This window comes from Hemitrygon akajei, chromosome 19 (genome assembly GCF_048418815.1).
Source record: "Hemitrygon akajei chromosome 19, sHemAka1.3, whole genome shotgun sequence".
Taxonomy (NCBI): domain Eukaryota; kingdom Metazoa; phylum Chordata; class Chondrichthyes; order Myliobatiformes; family Dasyatidae; genus Hemitrygon; species Hemitrygon akajei.
In genome coordinates, this window is record NC_133142.1 from 14,643,299 (window position 1) to 14,667,885 (window position 24,587).

At 41.9% G+C, this 24,587-nt stretch overlaps 1 protein-coding gene across 1 annotated transcript in view; it reads left to right on the top strand.

The window, feature by feature from the left end:
* The window catches only part of atg7 (ATG7 autophagy related 7 homolog (S. cerevisiae)), a 178,819-nt gene that overhangs the window by 22,824 nt on the left and 131,408 nt on the right, over window positions 1-24,587 (top strand). Inside the window, exons 4-9 of the mRNA XM_073072952.1 lie at window positions 927-1,073; window positions 6,218-6,306; window positions 6,750-6,871; window positions 8,023-8,113; window positions 9,181-9,325; window positions 12,981-13,139. Coding sequence (XP_072929053.1) covers window positions 927-1,073; window positions 6,218-6,306; window positions 6,750-6,871; window positions 8,023-8,113; window positions 9,181-9,325; window positions 12,981-13,139 — 753 coding nt within the window. The remainder of the gene's footprint in view (window positions 1-926; window positions 1,074-6,217; window positions 6,307-6,749; window positions 6,872-8,022; window positions 8,114-9,180; window positions 9,326-12,980; window positions 13,140-24,587) is intronic.

Below are 24,587 nucleotides of genomic sequence, written 5' to 3' on the forward strand. Positions count from 1 at the left end.
TGAATTGCGCATTCTGAATGCCATGCATGAATAGAAAAAGTACCAGCGAGGTTCTTTAATTAATCAGGTTAGAAGGAATCCTTATTGCCTCATGAAGTATAAAGAAGCAGCTGCAATTAGGCCTCTATTTTCTGTCTAGCACAGAAGACTGGGCTAAGGGTATGTCTGTGCCTTTGTCATTAATCCAAGATGTAGGATAAACTTTCACAATTATTCATAAGATCTCTATGATTCTCTCTCTCTCTCTCTCACTCTCTCCCCCCTCCCTCTCCCCATCCCCCATTCCCCTCTCCCCATCCCCCATTCCCCCCTCTCCCCATCCCCCATTCCCCCCTCTCCCCATCCCCCATTCCCCCCTCTCCCCATCCCCCCATTCCCCCCTCTCCCCATCCCCCCATTCCCCCTCTCTCCCTCCCCCTCTTCCCTTCTCTCTCTCTATACCCCTCTCTCACTCTCTCTATCCCCCTCTCTCACTCTCTCTATCCCCCCCTCACTCTCTCTCTATCTCACTCTCTCTCACGTTCTCCCCACGTACTCGGCCTCCCTTTCCCAGTCATCATCACTTCTCCAAGTCCTTTTCCCTTTCTCCAGCCCTGGCAAGCTGGGGCCTGGTGCTTTCTCAAGTTTAGCTCCATTTGCACCTCCCAGATGCTGAACCAGCACCGACCTCGTTCTGGTCTGGCTCATCTTCACACTGGATGCCCTCACGTCTGTCTGAGCAGAGTGTCTGTTTTATTTCCACCATTTCGAAGTTTACATTTTGAAGTGAGTTTTTGTTACCGTGCCAGAGTAACAATTATAAAACAGTATTGCAGTTTTAAAAATTTTCTTTTGAAACCTACATAATTGTACAGGTTCTGTCGGGACAAAAGTTTTTTGCAAAACTGCCTGTGTTATTTGCTGATTTATTTTTATCACTCGATTAGATCCAGACTCTCCAAGAAGCTTATGACGAACTTTGCCAAAAGGAGGAAACTACAGCGATTCCTTATTTTCTGGCCAAATACACAGAAGATTCTGTTTCATTGACATCTTTGAGAAATTGGAATGAATTTTTCAAAGGTCAGACCAAGGTACAAATTTACATCAAAGGATTAGGTGTGTAATAATTTAAAAAGCGGTTTGGTGAGTTAGTGAAGGTAGTTGAATTATTTCAGCAGAGCAACTTTTGACTGTTTATCACAGCTTGTCAGTCCAGTGCTAGTCTGCTCATACTGGGGATTATCCAGAGTAATTTTACAAATGATATTCAATTATATATTGCTGCTGTTGTTGTGCATCAGCAATTTTGTGTATTGATCTGTCCAAGCTCTGTATGTTAAGTTGCAGGAATCAGGGCATGTAATTTTTCAGAGTAGTCTATTTACAGTTGTGCAGGGATAAACCCCGGTTCTATTAGTTTGTTCTTACCAAATTCTAAGTCGGTGCTCCATTCTTCAAAAGTCCTGAGACTACCGCCAACCTTGGGTAATAAATGGGCTCCGTTTTTACAGACATCTGTAAGTTGATTTGTCTGTAAAATTAAAAATGCACAAAATCACTCAATTATGGTTGATTAGACAATCAAGATTTGAATAGCTCAGACTCAGCAGAAAGCAGCTGATTGGGCAATGGAGGTCAGGTGACCAAGCAGTTTGAAAAGCTCAAACAAACGAATAGAGGGATAACTCAAGCGGAGCGGCCTGTGTAAAGTGCCCAGTGAGTGAGTGGGCCAGTGAAGGAGTGGAGATTTGAGGCTTTGACTCAAGAGGCTTCGACAAGGAGAGGCGGAAGACGAGTTTGTTCCCAGTTAGTCTTTACAGTGCCTCCTGAGACGGTGATGTGCCTCTCCTGTGAGATGTGGCAGTCTTGGGGGAGCTCCCCTCTCCCGCAGAGTCAGATCTGCCAGAAGTGCTTGCGGCTGGGCGATCTGGAAGACCGTGTGAGGAATCTGGAGCAGCAGCTGGATGACCTTCGACTCATAAGGGAGAATGAGGCAGTCATAGATGAGAGCTACAGGGATGTAGTCACACCTAGGCTACTGGAAGCGGGTCGTTGGGTGACAGTCCGAGGGGTGAAAGCGAAGGAGAGTCGACAGGTAGTGCAGAGCACCCCTGTAGCCATTTCCCTGAATAATAAGTTTACCATCCTGGATGCTGTTGGTGAGGACGACCGACCAGGTGTGAGACACGGTGGCAGGGCCTCTGGGACTGAGTCTGACCCTGTGGTGCAGAAGGATGGGACGGAGAAGAGGAGAGCTGTCATCATTGGAGACTCAATAGTCAGGGGAGCAGACAGGAGATTTTGTGGACGTGAGAAGGAACCCCGCATGGTTTGTTGCCTCCTGGGTGCCAGGGTCCGGGATGTCCGGTTAATGACATCCTGGTATGAGAGGGAAAGCAACCAGAAGTCGTGATACATGTTGGGACCAACGACATAGGCAGGAAGAGGGATGAGGTCCTGAAGTGTGAGTTTCGGGAACTAGGCAGAAGGCTGAAGAACAGGACCTCAAGGGTGGCGTTCTCAGGATTGCTGCCAGTACTACGTGATAGTCATGGTAAGAATTGGAGGAGATGGCAGTTGAATGTGTGGCTGAGGAGTTGGTGCAGGGGCAGGGTTTTAGATTTTTGGACCATTGGGATCTCTTCTGGGGAAGGTGGGACCTGTACAGATTGGATGGGTTGCACCTGAACTCGAGAGGGACCAATATCCTTGCTGGTAGGTTTGCTAGCATGGTTCGTGAGGGTTTAAACTAATTTGCAAGGGAGATGGGACCCAGAGCGATAGAGCAGTGAAAGAAGTGCATGGAGTAAAGCCAAATCTAACATACAGAAAGGCTTTGAGGAAAGAGAAGCAGAATAAAGGGTGTAAAGATAGAAGGGCTAAAGTGCGTGTACTTCAATGCAAGAAGCATCAGGAACAAAGGTGATGAACTGAGAGCTTAGATACATACATGGAATTATGATGTAGTGGCCATTACGGAAACTTGGCTGGCACCAGGGCAGGAATGGATTCTCAATATTCCTGGATTTCAGTGCTTTAAAAGGGATGGGGGGGGGGGGGGAAGAGGGGAGGAGGGGTGGCATTACTGGTCAGGGATAGTTTTACAGCTGCAGAAAGGGTGGGTAATGTAGCAGGATCCTCTTTTGAGTCAGTATGGGTGGAAGTCAGGAATGGGAAAGGAGCAGTTACTCTACTGGGGGTATTCTATAGGCCCCCTGGTAGCAGCAGAGATACCAAGGAGCAGATTGGGAGGCAGATTTTGGAAAGGTGCAAAAATAACAGGGTTGTTATCATGGGTGACTTTAACTTCCCTAATATTGATTGGCACTTGATTAGTTCCAAGGGTTTAGATGGGGCAGAGTTTGTTAAGTGTGTCCAGGATGGATTCCTGTCACAGTATATTGACAGGCCGACTAGGGGGAATGCTATACTAGATCTAGTATTAGGTAACAAACCGGGTCAGGTCACAGATCTGACAGTGGGTGAGCATCTGGGGGACAGTGATCACTGCTCCCTGGCCTTTAGCATTATTATGGAAAAGGATAGAATCAGAGAGGACAGGAAAATTTTTAATTGGGGAAGGGCAAATTATGAGGCTATAAGGCTAGAACTTGCGGGTGTGAATTGGGTTGATGTTTTTGCAGGGAAATGTACTATGGACGTGTGGTCGATGTTTAAGGATCTCTTGCAGGATGTTAGGGATAAATTTGTCCCGGTGAGGAAGATAAAGAATGGTAGGGTGAAGGAACCATGGGTGACAAGTGAAGTGGAAAATCTAGTCAGGTGGAAGAAGGCAACATACATGAGGTTTAGGAAGCAAGGATCAGATGGGTCTATTGAGGAATATAGGATAGCAAGAAAGGAGCTTAAGAAGGGGCTGAGAAGAGCAAGAAGGGAGCATGAGAAGGCCTTGGTGAGTAGGGTAAAGGAAAACCCCAAGACATTCTTCAATTATGTGAAGAACAAAAGGATGACAGGAGTGAAGGTAGGACCGATCAGAGATAAAAGTGGGAAGATGTGCCTGGAGGCTGTGGAAATGAGCAAGGTCCTCAATGATTACTTCGGTATTCACCACTGAGAGGGAATGATGACGGTGAAGACAATATGAGTGAGGTTGATGTTCTGGAGCATGTTGATATTAAGGGAGAGGTGGTGTTGGAGTTCTTAAAATACATTAGGATGGATAAGTCCCCGGGGCCTGACGGAATATTCCCCAGGCTGCTCCATGAGGCAAGGGAAGAGATTGCTGAACCTCTGGCTAGGATCTTTATGTCCTCGTTATCCACGGGAATGGTACCGGAGGATTGGAGGGAGGCAAATATTGTCCCCTTGTTCAAAAAAGGTAGTAGGGATAGTCCAGGTAATTATAGACCAGTGAGCCTTACGTCTGTGGTGGGAAAGCTGTTGGAAAAGATTCTTAGAGATAGGATCTGTGGGCATTTAGAGAATCATGGTCTGATCAGGGACAGTCAGCATAGCTTTGTGAAGGGCAGATCGTGCCTAACAAGCCTGATAGAGTTCTTTGAGGAGGTGACCAGGCATATAGATGAGGGTAGTGCAGTGGATGTGATCTACATGGATTTTAGTAAGGCATTTGACAAGGTTCCACACAGTAGGCTTATTCAGAAAGTCAGAAGGCATGGGATCCAGGGAAGCTTGGCCAGGTGGATTCAGAATTGGCTTGCCTGCAGAAGGCAGAGAGTCATGGTGGAGGGAGTACATTCAGATTGGAGGGTTATGACTAGTGGTGTCCCACAAGGATCTGTTCTGGGACCTCTACTTTTTGTGATTTTCATTAACGACCTGGATGTGGGGGTAGAAGTGTGGGTTGGCAAGTTTGCAGACAACACAAAGGTTGGTGGTGTTGTGGATAGTGTAGAGGATTGTCGAAGATTGCAGAGAGACATTGATAGGATGCAGAAGTGGGCTGAGAAGTGACAGATGGAGTTCAACCCGGAGAAGTGTGAGGTGGTACACTTTGGAAGGACAAGCTCCAAGGCAGAGTACAAAGTAAATGGCAGGATACTTGGTAGTGTGGAGGAGCAAAGGGATCTGGGGGTACATGTCCACAGATCCCTGAAAGTTGCCTCACAGGTAGATAGGGTAGTTAAGAGAGCTTATGGGGTGTTAGCTTTCATAAATTGAGGGATAGAGTTTAAGAGACACAGCAGCTCTATAAAACTCTAGTTAGGCCACACTTAGAGTACTGTGTCCAGTTCTGGTCGCCTCACTATAGGAAGGATGTGGAAGCATTGGAAAGGGTACAGAGGAGATTTACCAGGATGCTGCCTGGTTTAGAGAGTATGGATTATGATCAGAGATTAAGGGAGCTAGGGCTTTACTCTTTGGAGAGAAGGAGAATGAGAGGAGACGTGATAGAGGTGTACAAGATATTAAGAGGATTAGACAGAGTGGACAGCCAGCACCTCTTTCCCAGGGCACCACTGCTCAGTACAAGAGGACATGGCTTTAAGGTAAGGGGAGGGAAGTTCAAGGGGGATATTAGAGGAAGGTTTCTCACTCAGAGAGTGGTTGGCGCGTGGAATGCACTGCCTGAGTCAGTGGTGGAGGCAGATACACTAGTGAAGTTTAAGAGACTTCTAGACAGGTATATGAAGGAATTTAAGGTGGGGGGTTATATGGGAGGTAGGGTTTAAGGGTCACCACAACATTGTGGGCCGAAGGGCCTGTAATATGCTGTACTAGTCTATGGTACCCATACTATGGTAATATTGTAATGAATGGCATCTGGTATCAAAATCACTTAAGACTTATAAGAGTAGCAAGCACTGAAAGTGGAGGGAGAAGAGAGAGAAAATATTTGTTAAGCCATTCATATAAGTGAGTGTATCATTGAATTTAATAATACTACGGGAGGCTGTTTGTGTAGAGGGATCTGTATGAGGCAGTTGTAACTTCGGGGTGGCCTGCACTCTCATATTGCTTCCCCAAGAAGCAGAATTGTTATAGGTGAGAAAATAAAAAAATTCTCATATTCATCACTTGTATCATTTTATCAAAAATGTTAAAAGAGTTATCTGATGTATCAAGACAGAGATTGAGTCCAGTGAATAAATTATCATCAAAGTGAGGGTCACTTGTCTTCAACTGAGCTCTTGCTAAGAGTACGTAACTTGTTATGATAAGGTAGTGTTGTAGAATTTTACTGTGGTGGACTATTTTACATTGTTAATTTTCACGTCTCCATTTTGCAACTAATGTCACCAATTTGTAGGTCACAGTCGGTGTCTATGATCCGTGCACCTTAACTCAGTATCCAGGATGGCCTCTGAGAAACCTTCTGATCCTCATAGCCTATAACTGGTAAATACTTTACTGCTTATATTCTGTATAAATACACTGAAAATAAAACATTTTCAAGAAATATATTGTTACATTTGAAAGCATTATTAAAAAAAAGGGAAAGAGAATGAGAAAATGAGCATCATAATATAATTGTTTAAGGTGACTTCAATGATCACATTGTTGTTATAGCATATTTGGGTTTGATTGTCTGATGTTTCTAGTAACTTACACCTCCTGTGAATGAATTCAATCAGTGGTTCCCAACCTTTTTTTATACCATTAACCAAGGTATCTGTGGAACCCAGTTTGGGAAGCCCTGAATTAAATAAAGGTCTGTTCTTTACAATGTATTGCATTGGTTGTTTCTCTCTTAAGATAGTGAAATGCTGTATGTAATTGTGTCTGTTTCTTTCTGTTTGGAAACAGTTCGATGATTTAATTGCTTTTCCCTGTGATGATAGGGGTAGCTTTCTGGACTCACTTGAGGTTCTCTGCTTTAGAGATCGAACAATGCAAGGGGTCCGAGACATCCGGCACAGCATCGTCTTTGAAATAAAGCTACCTCAACTCGCACCTGTCACAGGTAACTGTTGATCAGTAATGCCGAGGAACCTCAAGAAGGTTTTCCATGGTACTGTATGGAAAGAAATTTCTGCTTATTGTTATGCAATCGAGTCGTAGAGAAGTACAGCACAGAAACAGGCCCTTTAGCCCATCTAAAGCATGCCTATTCCCATCGATTTGCACCCGGACCGTAGCCCTACTATCCACATACCTATCCAAAGTTTGCTTAAACCTTGAAATTGAGTTTGCAGGCACCACTTGTGTTGGCATCTCTTTCCACACTCTAATAACCCTCTGAGTGCAGAAGTTTCTCCTCATGTTCCCCTTAAAATTTTCACCTTTCACCCTTAACCCATGACCTCCGGTTGTAGTCCCACCAAACTTCAGTGGGGAAAAAGCCTGCCTGCATTTACCCTACCTATACCCTGTGAAGTCTGTTGAGTTCTCAGTACTTTTAGTCGGTGCTTTATACCCATATTAGCTGCAGAAAAAGATTTGGTAAGAAATTGCGTAGTGTATGTATTGTTGCATCATTCGGTCTCCATGTATTGGGAAAATACTCTGCAGATCACAAAGTGCGTAATCATTATTCTTCGATGTTCTGCCTATATTTGCTGCACTAAGCCCTGATATTGCTCAGTTCGCATGTAGTGGTGCAACAAATGTCAGAAGATCACCATCAATGTTTATTTTTCTTAATTTTTTTTGCCACAAGTCGCTGAGGCAAAAACAAACCATCACAGTGCCCGTAGTCTACTTCAGCATGAAACCTCCACTCAGGAATAACCCCCCCCCCCCCCCCAAACTCCGCTATCTATTTTTACCCCGTCCTAATGCAATTACATTTCCCTGACATATTGTTCTCCCAGTCCATAGCGAACCATTGTCCCAACCCGCTTACTTTATGATTAACGCTGAATCTGCTGACCCCCTTTCCCCAGCTCCAGATCGTCCTTGTCCACCAACTCCAACATAGTAGATTTCAATTTTGTGCTTGAATGGGAAAATTTGGAAAGAAAGGCATAAGTTCCGATCAGTAGCACTGAATAACACGGGCTTGTGTACATCTGAACTCGCCAGGAGTGAGCCCGAGAGCGTAGCATTTACTGCATTTCAAAACACGGCATTATGGGTGAACCTCAATCCTAACCTCTGGCAATGAATTTACAGGATGTCCGAAGTGTGTTGGCTGGGAGAAAAATCCGAAGGGAAGCCTGGGTCCAAGGATGGTCAATCTCAGTGAATGTATGGATCCTAAGAGGTAGGTTGTCACCTTTCCATCCAGTCCAATTCCTGGTTTTCACTTAGTTACCCTGATATGTAAAGGATTGCTCTATATTTGTAATGTAAACTCAATTAAAAGCTGCTCACATTCCACCTAGGCACACTCCATACTGAATTCAATCATTTCAAGTAACAAACCTTTCCTGTTTGCATCAGAACTGGATTGATCATGCAGGGAGATTTATTTTAGTTAATATTTATTACAGTTACAAAGTACTTGTAGGAGCCATACATCTGTTCTCTATCTGCATTGTAGTCTGTGGGGTGGGGGGGTGTAGTCTGTTGTATGTTGCAACGTTTATTAAGGTAACTAGTCACATGAGTGGGTGGTGTGGTAAAAGTGAACGGAATAAGTTACGTCTTGGTGCTTGGTTCTTTGCAGTTTGTAGTTGCTGGGGGCCGGCAGAGGTCGTATCTTTTGCTGACCGCTCAGTTATGCTTAGTTTGCACTTGGGTATGCTTTAAGTTTCATTGCTTCAAGATTGTATGTTTGCTAATTGCTAATAAAGGATCGAAATACATACCGGAGCAGTAATTATTGGAGTGAGGGCGTGTTGTGCAAGCAGAAGAAATCCTTAGAGTCACTGGCAGCAGCAACTCTTTTGGTTTGCTTTGGTCACTACGGTACTCAACAAGACACATTATCCTAGTTTTTCTCTCTTAAAGGTACTAATAGATTATTGGATTTTTCTAGCATTTGCTTTCACTTCAGAATCCAATAACTGCTTATTCTGCATCTCATTCCAATTTTATTTGTGTTTACTCTTGCTTTTCTCCCCCCCCCCCCATTTTCTGCATCTCCAGATAGTTGGAATATGATGAAGAGAGTGATGAATACTTGTTTGAGATCGCTGTCCCATACCATTTCCTCAAGTTCTCTCCTCTGTCAGTCTGTGCATCTCCAGCACTTTTGTTCCTCTTTCAGATTTCCAACCTTTGTAGCTTTTTTGGAAGGTTAATTAAGCAGGACAGCATTAAGTAAGCTCTATGTTGCAATGTTTCAAGGATTTCAGCAGATATGTAATTGTTTTTCTCCTGCTGAAGGCTGGCTGAGTCATCTGTTGATCTCAATCTTAAATTGATGCGTTGGCGCCTGGTCCCATCTCTTGACTTGGAGAGTGTTGTGAATACTCGGTGCTTACTACTGGGAGCTGGGACGCTGGGCTGCAACGTGGCACGGACACTCATGGTAAGGAGTGTTTTATAACTGGTTGTGATAGAATCATAAAAGTGAACAGTGAAGAAATTGGCCCCTTTCAGCTCAATTTGTCCATGCTAATCCCAATGCCTGTCAATGTTAGGTCCTTTTGCACACATTAGATCTGTTTCCCTTTAAACCTTTCTTATCCAAGTACCTGCCAATGCCTTTTAAATATCATAACAACACCTGCCTCCACTACCTTCTGTAATTACTTTTTGTCTTTGAAAGATTTATTTTGTCAACTATCCATTACAATTATAAGTTGAAATTAGGCTAGCTAGTAAGAATAAGTAGCGCAAAAAAGCAAGAAAGTAAAATTAGTGAGGTAGTGTTCACGGGTGTAATGTCCATTCACAAATGTGATGGCAGAGGGGAAGAAGCTATTCCTGAATCATCAACTCCTGATACTTATTTAATGAGGCATACCATGGAATACGACTTTCCGGCCCTTTGAGCTGTACCGTCCAACAATCCCTCCCCCCACACCACCCTGCGATTTAACCCCAGCCTCATCACAGGACAATTTACAGTGATCAGATACTTCTATCAGGTACTCTACTCTTTGGGATGTGGGAGGAAACCCACACAGTCTCGAGGAGAACGTACAAACTCTTTACAGACAGCAGCGGCAATTGAACCCAGGTTGCTGGTACTGTAAAGCATTATGCTAACCACTATGCTACTGTGCTGCCCCAATCTGCTAAAATAGGGTCTTCTTTTTTTGATGACTTCTTTTCAAATCATCAAATAACTTGTCTCAAGCAGGTAGTTGAATCTGGATCATTGTAAGTACTTCAAGCGAATGTGGGAAAATATTTGATCGATGGAGGAATAGAGGGATATGAAGAGATGGCACAAAGGTGGGGCTGAGGCCAGCATAGATCAGCCAGGATGATATTGAACGTTGAGGCTGAAGGCCTGATGCCCTATTCTCACTCCTGGTTTTCCTTTGCTCTTGTATGAGAACACACACGAACAAACATTATTGTGCAATATATATGAGTTATTAAGTTCTGTGTAGTTGTTCAGTAAAGTTAGACTACAGTTGGATAACATTTGTCACTGACTAAGTAGTTAAAAAAGACTGGTAATATTGGAATTCATGAACTGGAAATTAGTTAAAGTGCCTAGTTTTGCATTTATCTGGCATGAACTGTCATACTGTGTTTCTGTAGCAATAAATTTTGACTTTATGCTTATGGCTTATAAACATAGCACTAATACTATCTTAAATGTACATCTTAAAAATAGCTTCTACTATTAAGTTTGAATTATTAGTTTTTACCAGCACCAATTGAGTCATGCACCAATTTTTAACTGATTATTGCCCATTACACCGCTGGCATTTAGGGCAGCAATGAAGGGCCTCCATCTCTGGTGGTGTTCAGGGCTTCCTTCATCATGTCGGTAGCTTCCTCTCGGTTTTCACCACTGTCAGTCATGCAAGTCCTTGGCAGAGTCTCAGGAATACCGTCACACTCAGATGTAGAAGGATTCTTCATTGCTGTTTCAGTAATGATTTATTTTGGTCAGTCAGGGTTGTTGGCCCTGAGCTGAACCCCTGAACCTGGAGGATGGGTGGATCACTCTTAGTCTGTTCTCAGCCCGTTGACCTGTTTAGAATGAGTGACCTTACCAAGAGCCAAAGCATAAAGCCCTGACCCCAGCCAACATAGCTCTCCCGGTTATTGAGCACAAAAGCCTCCAAAATCTATAATGAGGTTGTGGTCCTCTTGGAGGATTATACATCAAAGACCTCCTTTAATCATCAAAATCTTCACAAAATCATTTTAAAAATAGGTGCATAAGTCCATAAGACTATAAGATACATGTTGTAGTAAAAGCAAACCATTCAGCCAATTGGGTCTGTTCTGCCACTCGATCATGGCATATTTATTTTTCTCTCTCAGTTCCATCGTCTTGCCTTCTCCCTTTTGCCTTTGACATCTTTTCTAATCAAAAACCTTTCAACCTTCACTTTAATGTGGTTAAGAATTCCTCTGGCTAAAGGAATTCCTCCTCATCTCAGTTCTGCAGAGCTGTCCTTTAATTCTGAGTCTCTACCCTCTGTTCCTAGACTCTCCCACAACTAGAAACAGCATCTATACCCAGGCTTTTCAATGTTCGATAGGATTCAGTGAGATTCTTTCTCTCAGCCTTTTAAACTCCAGAATGTACAGAGTGAGGGACATCAAATGCCCTTCATGCATTAACCCTTTCATCCTTGGATCATCCCTGTAAACTTCCTCTAGACCCTCTCCTATACCAGTGCATCCTTCCTTAGATACAGAGCCCAACACTATTCACAATACTCCAAATGTAGTCTTTTAAACCCTCGGCAATACATCCTTGCTTTAACGTTCTACTCCACTCTAAGTGAATGCTAAGATTGCATTTTCCTCCCTTACGACCCACTCCTAAGTTCAGCTTTAGGGAATACTGCACTAGGTGTTCCAAGTCCCGTTACATCTCTGATTTCTGAATTCTCTCTACCAATGGCTGTTGACTTCCCTACATTGTATTCCATCTGCCCATTCTTTTTACCCTTGCAGTTTCTTATCTCTACCCACAAGAATTCTACAACTTCTGATGCTCTGTCATTTCTTGCTAAGGATTTGATTTTATTTTTTACCATCATTACCCCTTCTGCCCACCTACCTTTCCAATAGGATGTGTATCCTTGGAAGTTTAGCTCTCAGCTCTGATCTTGCTTCAGCCAAGACTGTTACCCACATTATCAAATCTGCAAGTTTCTAACGCCTCTACCTTGTTTTATATACTGCATATATTCATATATAATACCTTCAGTCCTGTATTCACCACCCCTCTTCTCAAATGCTCTCTGAAGCTAAATTCTTAACTTTTTCTAAACTTTCTATCTTTTTTTTATTCGGGGCATGTCAGTGATGCATGCATTCTCCTTCCCTTTTAGTTGATCTGTACTTTTACAATCTATTAAACCCACTCACCTACTATTTAGTTTAAAGCACTACTATTTAGTTATAAGCAGTTACTCCCACTTCTAAACACTTTCCCTGCTATCTTACCAGTTCCTAAAAACTTTCCCTTGTAAAATGCGTTCAGTTCCTTTTTGCAAGTGACTATTAAATTTGCTTTACACATAGTACTTCACTGTGTTTTAAAAAAAATCTTCCACTTTGTTGCATTGAGCTTACTTATTTGTAAAAATTGAAAGTGTTATTGAATTACAGAACAGAATGAGGCTGAAATTATATAAAACAAATTTTCAAATGCTGGGAATCAGTAACAAAGGCAGAAACTATTGGGGAAACTCAACAGGTCAGGCAGCATTTTTAGAAAGACAAACTGCTTTTAATGATGAATTTTCAACTCAAAATGCTAGTTCTGTTTGTCTTTACACTGATGCAGCCTAATCTGTTGAGGACTTTCAGCAATTCAACTTTAAATTATAGAATAAGCCTTTGTGATCCAATTAGTTTGCACCAATTTGATCACCAAACAAGCCTCTCCTTCACAGAGAATCATATTTAAACAATGCTGCAGTGACTTTGCTGTCTTGAAAATGATACCCTGCACAAGGGAACAAAGGCTGTGGGTCTGAAATATGTAACGATTATCTTAAATTGCTCATGAAATAACTTGTCCTTGAATCTTTTTTTAGAGCTGGGGAGTAAGGCAGATTACCTTTGTTGACAATGCAAAGGTGTCCTACTCCAACCCGGTGCGCCAGTCCTTGTATGAGTTTGAAGATTGTCTTGAAGGTGGGAAACCCAAAGCTCTAGCTGCAGTGGAAAAACTGCAGAAGATCTTTCCAGGCGTGGTGAGCATGACTTCCACATTGTTTTTCAGATTTATCATTCAGAATTATGACTCATTGCTGCTTTCAGGAATATTATTTGCCGCTATGTCATTTGCAAGGTAGCATTCAGTATTATGATGTTATACAATCTCTTAACACATCCACCTGTCATTGGTTCTAACATGATGGAAGTGTGCTTGGTAGCTTTAAAGGTAAAGATTTATTGGAAAGAATACTTGAGATGGTGGATCCAAAAAATGAGAGATTTTATTGCTGTTTGGTAATTCTTTTGACAATTTTTATTTGCTTAGAAAGAAGGTTATTATTGGAGTGTTAATGAGACCTGTTGTATTTTACACCATTGCTCATGAGGCTATTTAATGCCTATAGCTTCTTTATGAATCCATTAATTGTAAGATTTTTATGTCAGTGTTTCAACATAAGTAGTTGCTGTGAAGCTGAAACAATGAGAATTTCATTCTCTCTGGTACCTAATAATAGACATTTAAAAATAAATTAATCATAACAATATTAACTACTCCCAAATGTTGTGCAAATAATAAAATTTGTTAAAGAATGATTTTTGCATTTTATCTTTATATCCTTGATGACATTTATGAGGAAGAAGCCATCTGGCTTATTGTAAGCATCAAAGTGGTTTTATTCCGCATAAAAAGCTCGTTTTGTTTAAACGATGTTCTTGTGCTTGATTGAGAATGGTGGGGGGTGCGGAGAAGCAGATTCTGCTGAGAAATGCTGGCATGTATTTGTTTTGTATTTGTATTGGACAGGTTGTTGGATCTGTCTGAGCTCAAAGGTATATTGTGGATTCCAGTTAATCGGGACACATCGGCCCCAATTAAGTGGCTGGCCCAATTAGCCAAAGTGTCAGGGAAATAGTTAAAAAGGTATAAAACAAAGAGAAACTGAGTAACAGATTATGTACTTAAGGGAGATTTAGAACAAAGTGGACACTGCAGAACTATAAAACTGTGTATTAGTTCTGAATAGTTATTGATGGGAGAGTTCATCCAGAGTCTGCTGTCAAATTCTTTTGGTTGTCTGTAAATGAACAAAATCTAGTGTAGATAATGAAAAGCCTTCATACAATGCTTTTGAAGATTGCATCCTCCAAATCTTCATTTTCATTGTAACATTTAAGATGATTGTCCATTCTTTCAAGTTCTTCATAGCTCCTCACTTCCAGCTGTTTCAGGCGTCTCCATGCCTGAATGCTTAAAACCCCGGTGAATAAAGCAGTTCTGAATTGTCCTGATGCTTATTTCTCACCAACTATCAGCGACAAATATCACTACTTTTTGAACACAAATGCACGCAACTGAAGCTACTTTAAAAACTGTTCGCTCTGAGCATGGTGTAGTGTCTAGCAGCCACACAAGTGCACGCATCAGACACTAGTTAGAAACTGTTCGGCAACAGTCTCCTAGCCCAGTTAAGCGGCATAGTGTCCCGAATAAACAAAGAGAATCCTGGCAATGTTCTCAATTAGTTTTTGTTCTTTAGGGGTTGTCCCAAATAGCAGCTGCCCTGATTAACTGATGGCCCAATTAACCGCAATCTACAGTATTTGTGATAATTTGTTATTGTTTCTTCATTTGGCTCTAGTCAAATACGAATCCTTGACACAGTTTCCCTCTCCATTTCTCTTTGGGTGATGACTGGTTTTGAATTATTAAATAATTGTTTTGGGTTACTCATTGAATTCTTTAATGAGGTCACATAGTTACCTTCTGTATTCATGGGAGTATAAATGAAGGATTTATAATTTAGTTATTTATAATTTAGTCTGTTTTATCACTGGTACTGTATCTGCTGTATCTCCTCCTAAGTCAGTCTGATCTTCCTCTCTTTAAACATGTATCTAACCAGAGCTTTGTTAATTTCTGGATGGCGCTTGTTCCTTTATTCCAGTTGATTTATGATGGAGACTGAAATTCTATTGGCCTTCTTAAATTTTCTGTTAGATTGTCATGATTATTGCTTGTCTCTAGAGAGAATGCTCAATGATTTTCCTTAGGGACTCCAGCTCTGGATTTCTCCTCTGAGGTTTCTTCCCAAAGCCTTCCCCATGAAGGCAGCAGAGGTTCGAGACCAGAGTTTCCCTTCTCCTAGATGAGCTGCCAACCATGGCTGATGAGCCCCATCTGCCCAAAGCGACTGGCTTTAAGGTGCCAGTAACCTGCTCTTACCCCTTCACCTGTCAGTAGAAACAGTGCCACCGGGCTTAGATGTGAAGACCAGGAGCAGGAATTGATTGTCAGAGGCTATTTGAGACATGCACCATAGGCCTTCTTCTTGTTACTCCAGATCCCTCCATTACCTAAACACCGTGCCAGTTACGGGATAACTGGCCACTCTACGCGATACCTATATATATGTAGGTGAGTGGTAGAATCTGGGTTAGTTGGGGGAGAATTAAAAACAGGAGCTGTGTAAGTGGTGTTGATGCTCGGTGTGGACAATTGTCACATTGTATGACAGTCAGCCACTTAGCTCTCAGTTTGGAGTCACACACAATATGCCGCACTACGTAAGGAAATGCTATGTGTACCAGATGGACTTTCTTAGCAATTTGTTCAAATTCTCACTTTACCACTATTGACAGTAGTTTTTAATTGCAGATTTATTTAATTGGCTGAATTTACATTTTCTGACTGCCATAGCAGATGTTGAATTTGAATCTACAGATCATTAATTCAGCTTTCAGAATTACTTCTGTTGTAACATAGCTACAGGTTCTTTAAGCTTGTCATAGCCGGGGTTGACGATGAAGATGAGCTCCCACTGCCTGTTAAATGCTCCCAATGGCATACCCATCAAACAACCTTTGACAACCAAGTCCAGCTCCTGGCCTTCACATGTGGCTGAGCTATTAAGCCTGGTGGAGCCGTTTCTACTGACAGGAGAAGGGGCAAAGGCAGGTTACTGGTGCCTTAAAACCAGTCACTTTGGGCAGATGGGGGTGCGTCGGCCGTGATCGGCAGCTTATCTATGGGAAATGAGCAAACTTCATACGGAAGGCATCCAAGGTTAGGATTGAACCTAGATCTCTGGTGCTGCAGGACACTGGCTGCTCTAGCTATTCCGCTCTACTGGTATTAACTGTACCTTTAAATAGCTTACATCAATTTGATGTAATTATTAATGGGCTACATATTCAAACCTTGCCATGATTTTCCACGTGGTTTGAATACATATTCCTACCTTTTTTTTGGCTCTTTCATAACTTCTTGCTTCTCACAATTTTTTAAAAAATATTCTGAACAGACAAAGTGAATGATCTGCCACAAATTTGCCTCTGCAGTTTATCTACCAATGTTCCTTTGTAAAGCTGGGTTGTCGAGTTCTTTTTAGTCATTTTCAAGAAAGGTTTTCTTCAAAAGGTATACTCCCTTGGTCATCCACTTTATAGTTCAGATTTCACTGATGGGTTTATTTTGGCTGCTGGAGTTGTGCAGTGGAGACCTCTTCAAAAAAAAGACCTGCAGGGATTTTGCACTTTTTGTAATTCCACTGTTGAATGTAATGAAGCAAGTTCAACCTTTGGAGAAGGGCTTCATCCAGTTTGCATACATCAGTATTATATAATTACATGATATGTTGATGATTAAATACTTGTGAGCGTACCATTGGTGACCACCTTTCCACCACCCTCCAATCTCCCAATGTTGTTTTTCTTCTTTTTTTTTTAATGACAATTCACCTGAAGAATGAGATTTAACTTTTTATTTGAAAGGTGGCACCTCTCTCTTTATTACACAGGGGCATCTACTCTTGTTTGATCCTTTAATAGAGATTTGAACCCATTATCTTTCACCTGACCTGAGCCACATTTGACGTTGGATACATGGATTTCTTTCAAATCAAAGTTGATTGAATTCAAAAGACTGTTTGGAAACAGAAAGGAAATAAGTAGATAAGAATTTCCCCATGGGGATGAATAAAGTATCTATCTATCTATCTAGATCAGAGATTCCCAACCATTTTTATGCCATGGACCCTTACCATTAACCAAGGGATCCACAGAACTCCAGGTTGGCAACCCCTGGTTTCGATAATTCAGCAGGGTAGAGGCCATTGAAGTATTCTCAGCATGTTGAACCATTGTCTCCTGACGTGCTTCAGCAGTGATTATCCCAGCTATATACAGGGTGCCAACCCTAGTATTTCAGATGAACGTGCAAAGAGGACCTGCTTAGTTTTAATGAAAAATCTCGTCTCACCCTCGTTTGTTACATTGACAGCTAGGAGGGCCATCTTGTTGAAATGGAAGGGTATATCAGCTCCTACTTTGTCACAATGGTTCTCTCAAGTGATGCTGTGTCTTAGCTTGGAGAAAATTAGAAGTCGAACCTTTGAACCTGTGTTTGATTTTGAGAAGAGATGGGGCTCATTTGCTGGTTATTATCATTTCAGTTAATTGATAGATTTCCTCCATGAACTAAATGTAAATTTTTTTTGATATATCTTTTTTTCTTGTTGGGGGTTTGATGTTTATTTTTAGAAGCTTTTTGTATGACACGTGGCTCTGGGGTTGTACCCCCAATGGGTTTCCTTTTTTTCCCCCTCACTTTTCTTGCTTAGTAGGGTTTTACTTTTATTCACAAAAATTTTCAATCCTTAAGATAATTTATTCTTTTTTGAGGCATTGTAAGTGTTGTTACTTCGATGTACTTGTACTATTTTTCAATAATAATAATAAGAAGAAGAAGATTTGAAAAGAAAAAAAATCTCAAGGAGATTTTGAAATAATATTTTTTTAAAGATTGAAATGTCTTTGGTAACTAATGAGTTTGTGTTATTTTGTAAGCTGGAGTGTCCATAGTTATCAATTAAATTGTTGCACTTCATCTGATCCCTGTTGCAATCGTTGATGTCAATTCAAAACATCGACAGTTCCTTCTCCCCCACAGATGCCACTCAACCTGCTGTGTTCTTCCAGCATTTATGTTTTGTACGCTTCAGTTTTTCATTTGAGATTATCCGTCAGGTTGATAGTCTGTTATAGGGTTTCGACAAGGTTCCTATCTGTAGAGCTGTCCGTAAGCCAAATGGCATGCAAGCTGGAAAAGCAGCCACCAAAGACCTGCCAAGGGCAACATGCAGTTACCCAATGTGTCTAATTTAACCATTCAAGTATTGCAATGAACCGAGCTCCCACACAACAGAAGGTGCCTGCAGCCTCACAGCAATTGGCAAATCCGTCCGACCAGTCAGTCATCCAAGTCCTCGCTCATATACAGGCTGTATGTAAGCTGTTTGTAACTTGAGGAGAACCTGTAATTCACAACGATTCATCATTCAGATTTGTTTGGAAATGTGTTTTCAAAAATACGCCTTTCAAAACCTATGAAGCCTTTTTTGGGGATGCATTTGGTTGGTGATGTTATGGACAAAACAAAATAGATTACATGAGAGGCAGTTAAATGTATTGCATTGGCTGGTTGAAATATCCCCAAGAAGGAAAGTGTGTTGCTGTCTGCTCACCACTGACTACATGAGAAGCTCAATCCTTAGTTGGAACTGGTACAAATAGAGTAAATAGATGAAAATGCTAATAGATGATGAACATTTCCAAGAAAGCTTAATACATCAACTCAGAAGTTCAATAATCCAGTCTACAATTTCTGGATTTCCCAGTTGGAATACATCATCTCCATTTGGCATGTTGTAGTGAAAATTTATCACTTCCTACTGGAAGCAATGAATTTCAACATTGGGTCAGCTAGTGAGCTTGATTGTGTAGTTTTTTAAAAAAAATATTACTTTGGAACTCTATACACAGGCGGATTATTGGTTCAGTAAATAATGTTACAGAGTTTTAGATTATTGCAAGCTCATCAACATTCAAAGTTCAAAGTAAATTTATTATCTAAGTACATATATATCACCATATACTATCCTGAGAGTCATTTTCCTGCAGGCATTCACAAAGGAACACAGTAGAATTAATGAGACACTGCACGCAACAAAGATAGACAAACAACCAATATGCAAGAGACAACAAATTGGACAAGTACAAAAAAAAGTGAAACAAAAATAATAAATATTGAAAACCTGAGTTGTAGAGTCTATGAAAGCGAGCCCATAGGATAGGTTGTGGAATCAGTTCAGTGTTGGGGTGAATGAAGTTATCCACTCTGATTCAAGAATCTGACGGTTGAGGGGTAATAACTGTTCCTGCACCTGGCGATGTGTATCTTCTTCCTGATGGCAAAAGTAAGTAGAGAGCATGACCTGGATGGTGGGTGTCCTTGGTGATGGATGCTGCTTTCCTGCGACAGTGGTAGGGAGGGTTGAACTTGGCTGTATCCACTACCTTTTTTAAGCTTTTCCATTCAAGGGCATTGGTGTTTTCCTACCAAGCCGTGATGCAGCCAGTAGGGATACTTCCAATCCTTTGAGTGGTCTCTTCTGCTAGGGGAAATAAATTCTTCCTGTTCACCTTGTCATGGGCCCCCGTAATTTTGAGTACATATTCCCTCACAGCCTCTAATGTAAAGAAAACAACACTAGCTTAGATAATCGCCTCTCATCAATGGAATTGTCCAACTCTACACCGAAGTTCACATGTTTCCTTTCACTCCATTTAACTAACTGCAGCTTTTCAGCATCTCTCTCTTTTCACTTTTTTTCTGGTGCACTTGTTTAGGTTACTCTTAAATCTGTCCTACCTCCTTATCTTAATCACTTCCTTTGGTGGCACTTTCCATGCTCTGACCTCACAGAGAAAAGAAGACTCTCTTTATTTTCCTTTTCGATTAATCGAGGTTTCTATTTTATGTCAGGGTTGTAGTCGCCAGAATTAAGTTGACAGTAACTGAGTGTAGTTTGTAGCAGCAAGTTACCAAGACAAACGAAAGCTGCTGTTCTTCGGCAGTTTGCTCTGTGCCAAGCTGTTGCTGTGCTTAGCTTCTGCCTACAGGGGGAGATGGTGAGTAATGAGCAATCACAGTAACCAGTGCTTGGAATACTGCATTGGCAGTTGTTGCAGGAATACAGCTTTTAGATTTGTTGTGATTCCCAGTCATCGGAGCATGTGTGAGATTCTAATTAGACTAAGAGCGTCCCTACATTGCAATGTAAATGTGTCGGAATAAAATTGCTTATTGTCTGATACATTCATTTCTCCCAGGAGAAAGATAGATAGATAGGTACTTTATTGATCCCAAAGGAAATTAAAATGTCACAGTAGCATTACAAGTGCACAGATATAAATATTAGAAGAGAAGTAGAAAGCATAAAAAATGAGTTACCACAAACAGTCTAACAGGAGGCGGTCATCACTTCCCTGACTATAGGTTGTCTCATTATAGAACCTAATGGTCGAGGGTAAGACCGATCTTCAGAGCATCACGGTAGCCCTAGTCTATTTCTGAAAGTGCTTCTCTGTTCAGCCAAGGTAGCATGCATGCGGAACCGAGGCGAGCGGGCAGGAGTCCGTGCCAGGAAAAAAGCAAGCCCTATCCAGCCGGCTCTCCCCTCCATTCTGCTCTCCAATGGGCATTAAATTGGACTACATCTGTGGCAACAAAATTCTCGGCGGGAGGACAGAAACGGATGGAATCCCCAGACGCTGCCATCCAGCTGTTTATTTATGTAACAGATTTTCCCCCAAGCCATCATACCAACCTACTGCCCTCTGCTGTGCCTATTGTCCTGTTTATTATTTATTGTAATGCCTGCACTGTTCTGTGTACTTTATGCAGTCTTGGGCAGGTCTGTAGTCTAGTGTAGTTTTTGTGTTGGTTTACGTAGTTCAGTGTAGTTTTTGTATTGTTCAGGTAGCACCATGGTCCTGAAAAAAGTTGTCTCATTTTTACTGTGTACTGTACCAACAGTTATGGTCGAAATGACAATAAAAAGTGACTTGACTTGAAACATCATACAGAATTTCCAGGATTTTCCGTAGGGTCCTTTGTTCTACCACAGCCTTCAGTGTGTCCAGTTTGACTCCAATAACAGAGTCATCCTTTCATCACCCAGGTTGCTGCCATTACCCCAGCGTACCTTTGCATTGAAGATTGTACTGGCGACAACAGGAGAGACCTACATACTCCAAAGGGCCTCAGTTTCCTCAGGAAGTAGAGGCAACTCTGGCCCTTCTTGTTCACAGCCTCTGTGTCGGTGCCGCACTCAAGTCTGTCATCCAGGTGCACCCCCAGGTACCTGTAGCTCCCCACCGCATCCACGCCCTCACCTTCAATAGTAACAGGGTTAAAGAGGGAACTTTGTGGAAGTGTGCTCAGAGATATTCGAAGCTTTGCTTCAACTCATTTGGTGTCATCACTATTGTAGCAGCTGTTAAACATTTACAAAAGACTCTGTGCAATAATGCACTGGGCAACATTTGTAAGGCAATGTATCACCATGCTTAAAAGTGTAAGATTATCTGCTGATGTTGACTTGGAAGTTCTCACGTTAACGTAAGGTAGGAGATGGACCTCTGAGAAAACCGGCAAGGGGGAACGAAGGCATCGTTACAAATGGGAGCACCTCTCTCCCCTTTCTCAAGCTCTCTGCCTCCATCTCTGGAGACAGATTGAGGCTTTTCTTTCCAGGACATCAGAGATGCCCTCCTCCTTCAAAAAATGGGGTTTCCCTTCCTCTACCATTGAAGCTGTCCTCATCCACATCTCCTCCATTTCCTGGACATCCACCCTCACTTCATCTTCCCAGAACCTTAACAGTGATAGAATTCTCTTTGTCCTTACCCACCAGCCCATGAACCTCCGCATGCAACGTGTCATCCTCTGCAACTTCTGCCATCTCCAAAGGGATTCAACTGTCAAACATATCTTTACCACCACCCCCCCCCCCCCCACCGAGCTTTCTGCAAGGATTGCCCTCTCCGTGATTCCCTTGCCCATTCATCCCTGCAAACAGGAGAGGTAATTTTGCTGCTATATAGGACCCTGGTCAGACCCCACGGAGTACTGTGCTCAGTTCTGGTCACCTCACTACAGGAAGGATGTGGAAACCATAGAAAGGGTGCAGAGGAGATTTACAAGGACATTGCCTGGGTTGGGAAGCATGCCTTATGAGAATAGTTTGAGTGAACTTGGCTTTTTCTACTTGGAGTGACAGAGGATGAGAGGTGACCTGATAGAGGTGTATAAGATGATGAGAGGCATTGATCATGTGGATAGTCAGAGGCTTTTTCCCAGGGCTGAAATGGCTAACACGAGAGGGCACAGTTTTAAGGTGCTTGGAAGTAGATATAGAGGAGACGTCAGGGGTAAGTTTTTTACAGAGAGTGGTGAGTGCGTGGAATGGTCTGCCGCCAACGGTGGTGGAGACGGAAACGATAGGGTCTTTTAAGAGACTCCTGGATAGGTACATGGAGCTTAGAAAAATAGAGGGCTATGGGTAACTCTAGGTAATTTCTAAAGTAAGTACATGTTCGGCACAGCATCGTGGGCCAAAGGGCCTGCATTGTGCCGTAGGTTTTCTATGTTTCTATGAGCTGGCAGCAATGGCTGACAGGCCCCACCTGCCTGAAATGACTGGTTTTAAGGCGCCAGTGACCCACGTTTGCTCCTTCTCCTGCCAGCAGAAACAGTTGCAGCAGACTTGGTAGCAAATCCATCAGTAGGCTTCATCCAAACTTAATGAATGCTAGCACAAAACGTGCTCTTCAATCTCGGAGGATGGAAAGTTTAAAAAATCATTTTCCAATTCCACACAATGAGGGCTTTGTTTATTGACTTAGGAGAAGAAGTTTGTGTTGAGTATTCTTAAATGACGTCAGCACAAATTATCTAGTTTACCAGATTTCTCGTGGGTCAAAATACTTATCAAAGTGCGCAATTATACTGATGTGATTTGACCATGTTCCCTAATTGTTCTGGGTTTGAACAGTTCATATTCTACAAAAATAAATCAGAAAACTGGTTGAGTTATCCTGGCGAGGATTAATGTGTAACGCTCCAACAAATTTGTTTTTCTCCCCTTCCTGCTGTATAGCATTTAACACTTCTGAGTTATCACAGCGTTGATTCAGTCTAAGAAGCAGTTGGATTTTAATTCAGCCTACACATAAGGGTGATTCAGTGGTTCCTTAATGTGACAGCTATAGCCCAGTCCCCAGTAAAGTGAATATTTTGGGCTTCAGATGATAAAATCCAGGAATGCCAAGCTGAAGTAAGACACAAAAATGGTGGAAATGCAATTTAGGTAGCAGAGTATCTAAGAGGGAGAGTGGAGAAGTATCACTTGAGGCATTTTTGTAAAGGGTCTCTTTGGTCCATCTGCTGACTAGTCTGTACAATTCTGCTCCCTACATGGTTATTTTCCATGCGGAGGAAATTACAATTCAGCCAGCTTAACGTCTGCCATTTGGAAAATGTTAGTTATTTTTATAGATGTAATAGCAGGCCAGTTACAAAAGAATCAAGGTAATTGGGCAATAGCAGTATTTTTTTTGAAAGGGATACAGTTCAAAGTTCAAAGTAAATTTTGTTATGAAAGTACATACATGCCACCATATACAGTCCTGAGATTCATTTTCCTGCGGGTATACGTAGCAAATCTTTAGAATATCAACTATAACAGGGTCAATGAAAGATCAACCAGAGTGCAGAAGACCCTTGCAATTTGCAAAAGTGTGCAAATGCAAGTATAAATAAATAGCAATAAATAATGGGAACATGAGATAATGAGGTAAAGAGTCCTTGAAAGTGAGATCATTGGTTGTGGGAACATTTCAATGATGGAGTAAGTGTAGTTATCCCCTTTTATTTGAGAGCCTGTTCTTTAACTTAGTGTGAAAGTCCTAAAGTTCCTGTACCTTCTACATGATGGCAGCAGTGAGAAGAGAGCATGACCTGGGTGGTGGGGATCTCTGATGGTGATCGTGTTTAACCAATTGGAATTGGTTGTTTCTTTGAAGAAAGAACCCGTGGAACTAGTGAATGTCCTGAGGGCTTTTGATTAGTTATTATATCCAGGTTTTATTGAAGGGAATAAAAACTTGTGGTGTGGGAGTTTGTGCTCTAGCACACATAGAAGAGGCTCCCATAATGGAGTTAGAAAGATGCTTCCAGAGAAAATAGTAAAGAAAGGATGTGTGCCAAACCATTTTGGTGGGAACTCAAATCGAATTGTGCTTCCATAACATCATTTTATCTATTTCAGTAATGGGACTGATGACACAATGAGATGCTGTCTAGAAGCTGAGCTGAGTTGCTCTGTCACTTCCCAGCAACTGTGCCACAACATGTTAGTGGTTAAGTATCGTATAATGAGGAACAGTATGCCAGTCATAGCCATAGAATCATAGAAAGAGAGCACAGAAATAGGCCCTTCAGCCCATCTAGTCCACGCCGAACCATTTAAACTGTCGGCTCCTACCATCCTACCCTTACCATCCATGTACCTATCCAGTTGTTGAAATTGAGCTCACGTGCACCACTTGTGCTGGCAGCTCGCTCCACACTCTCACAGCCC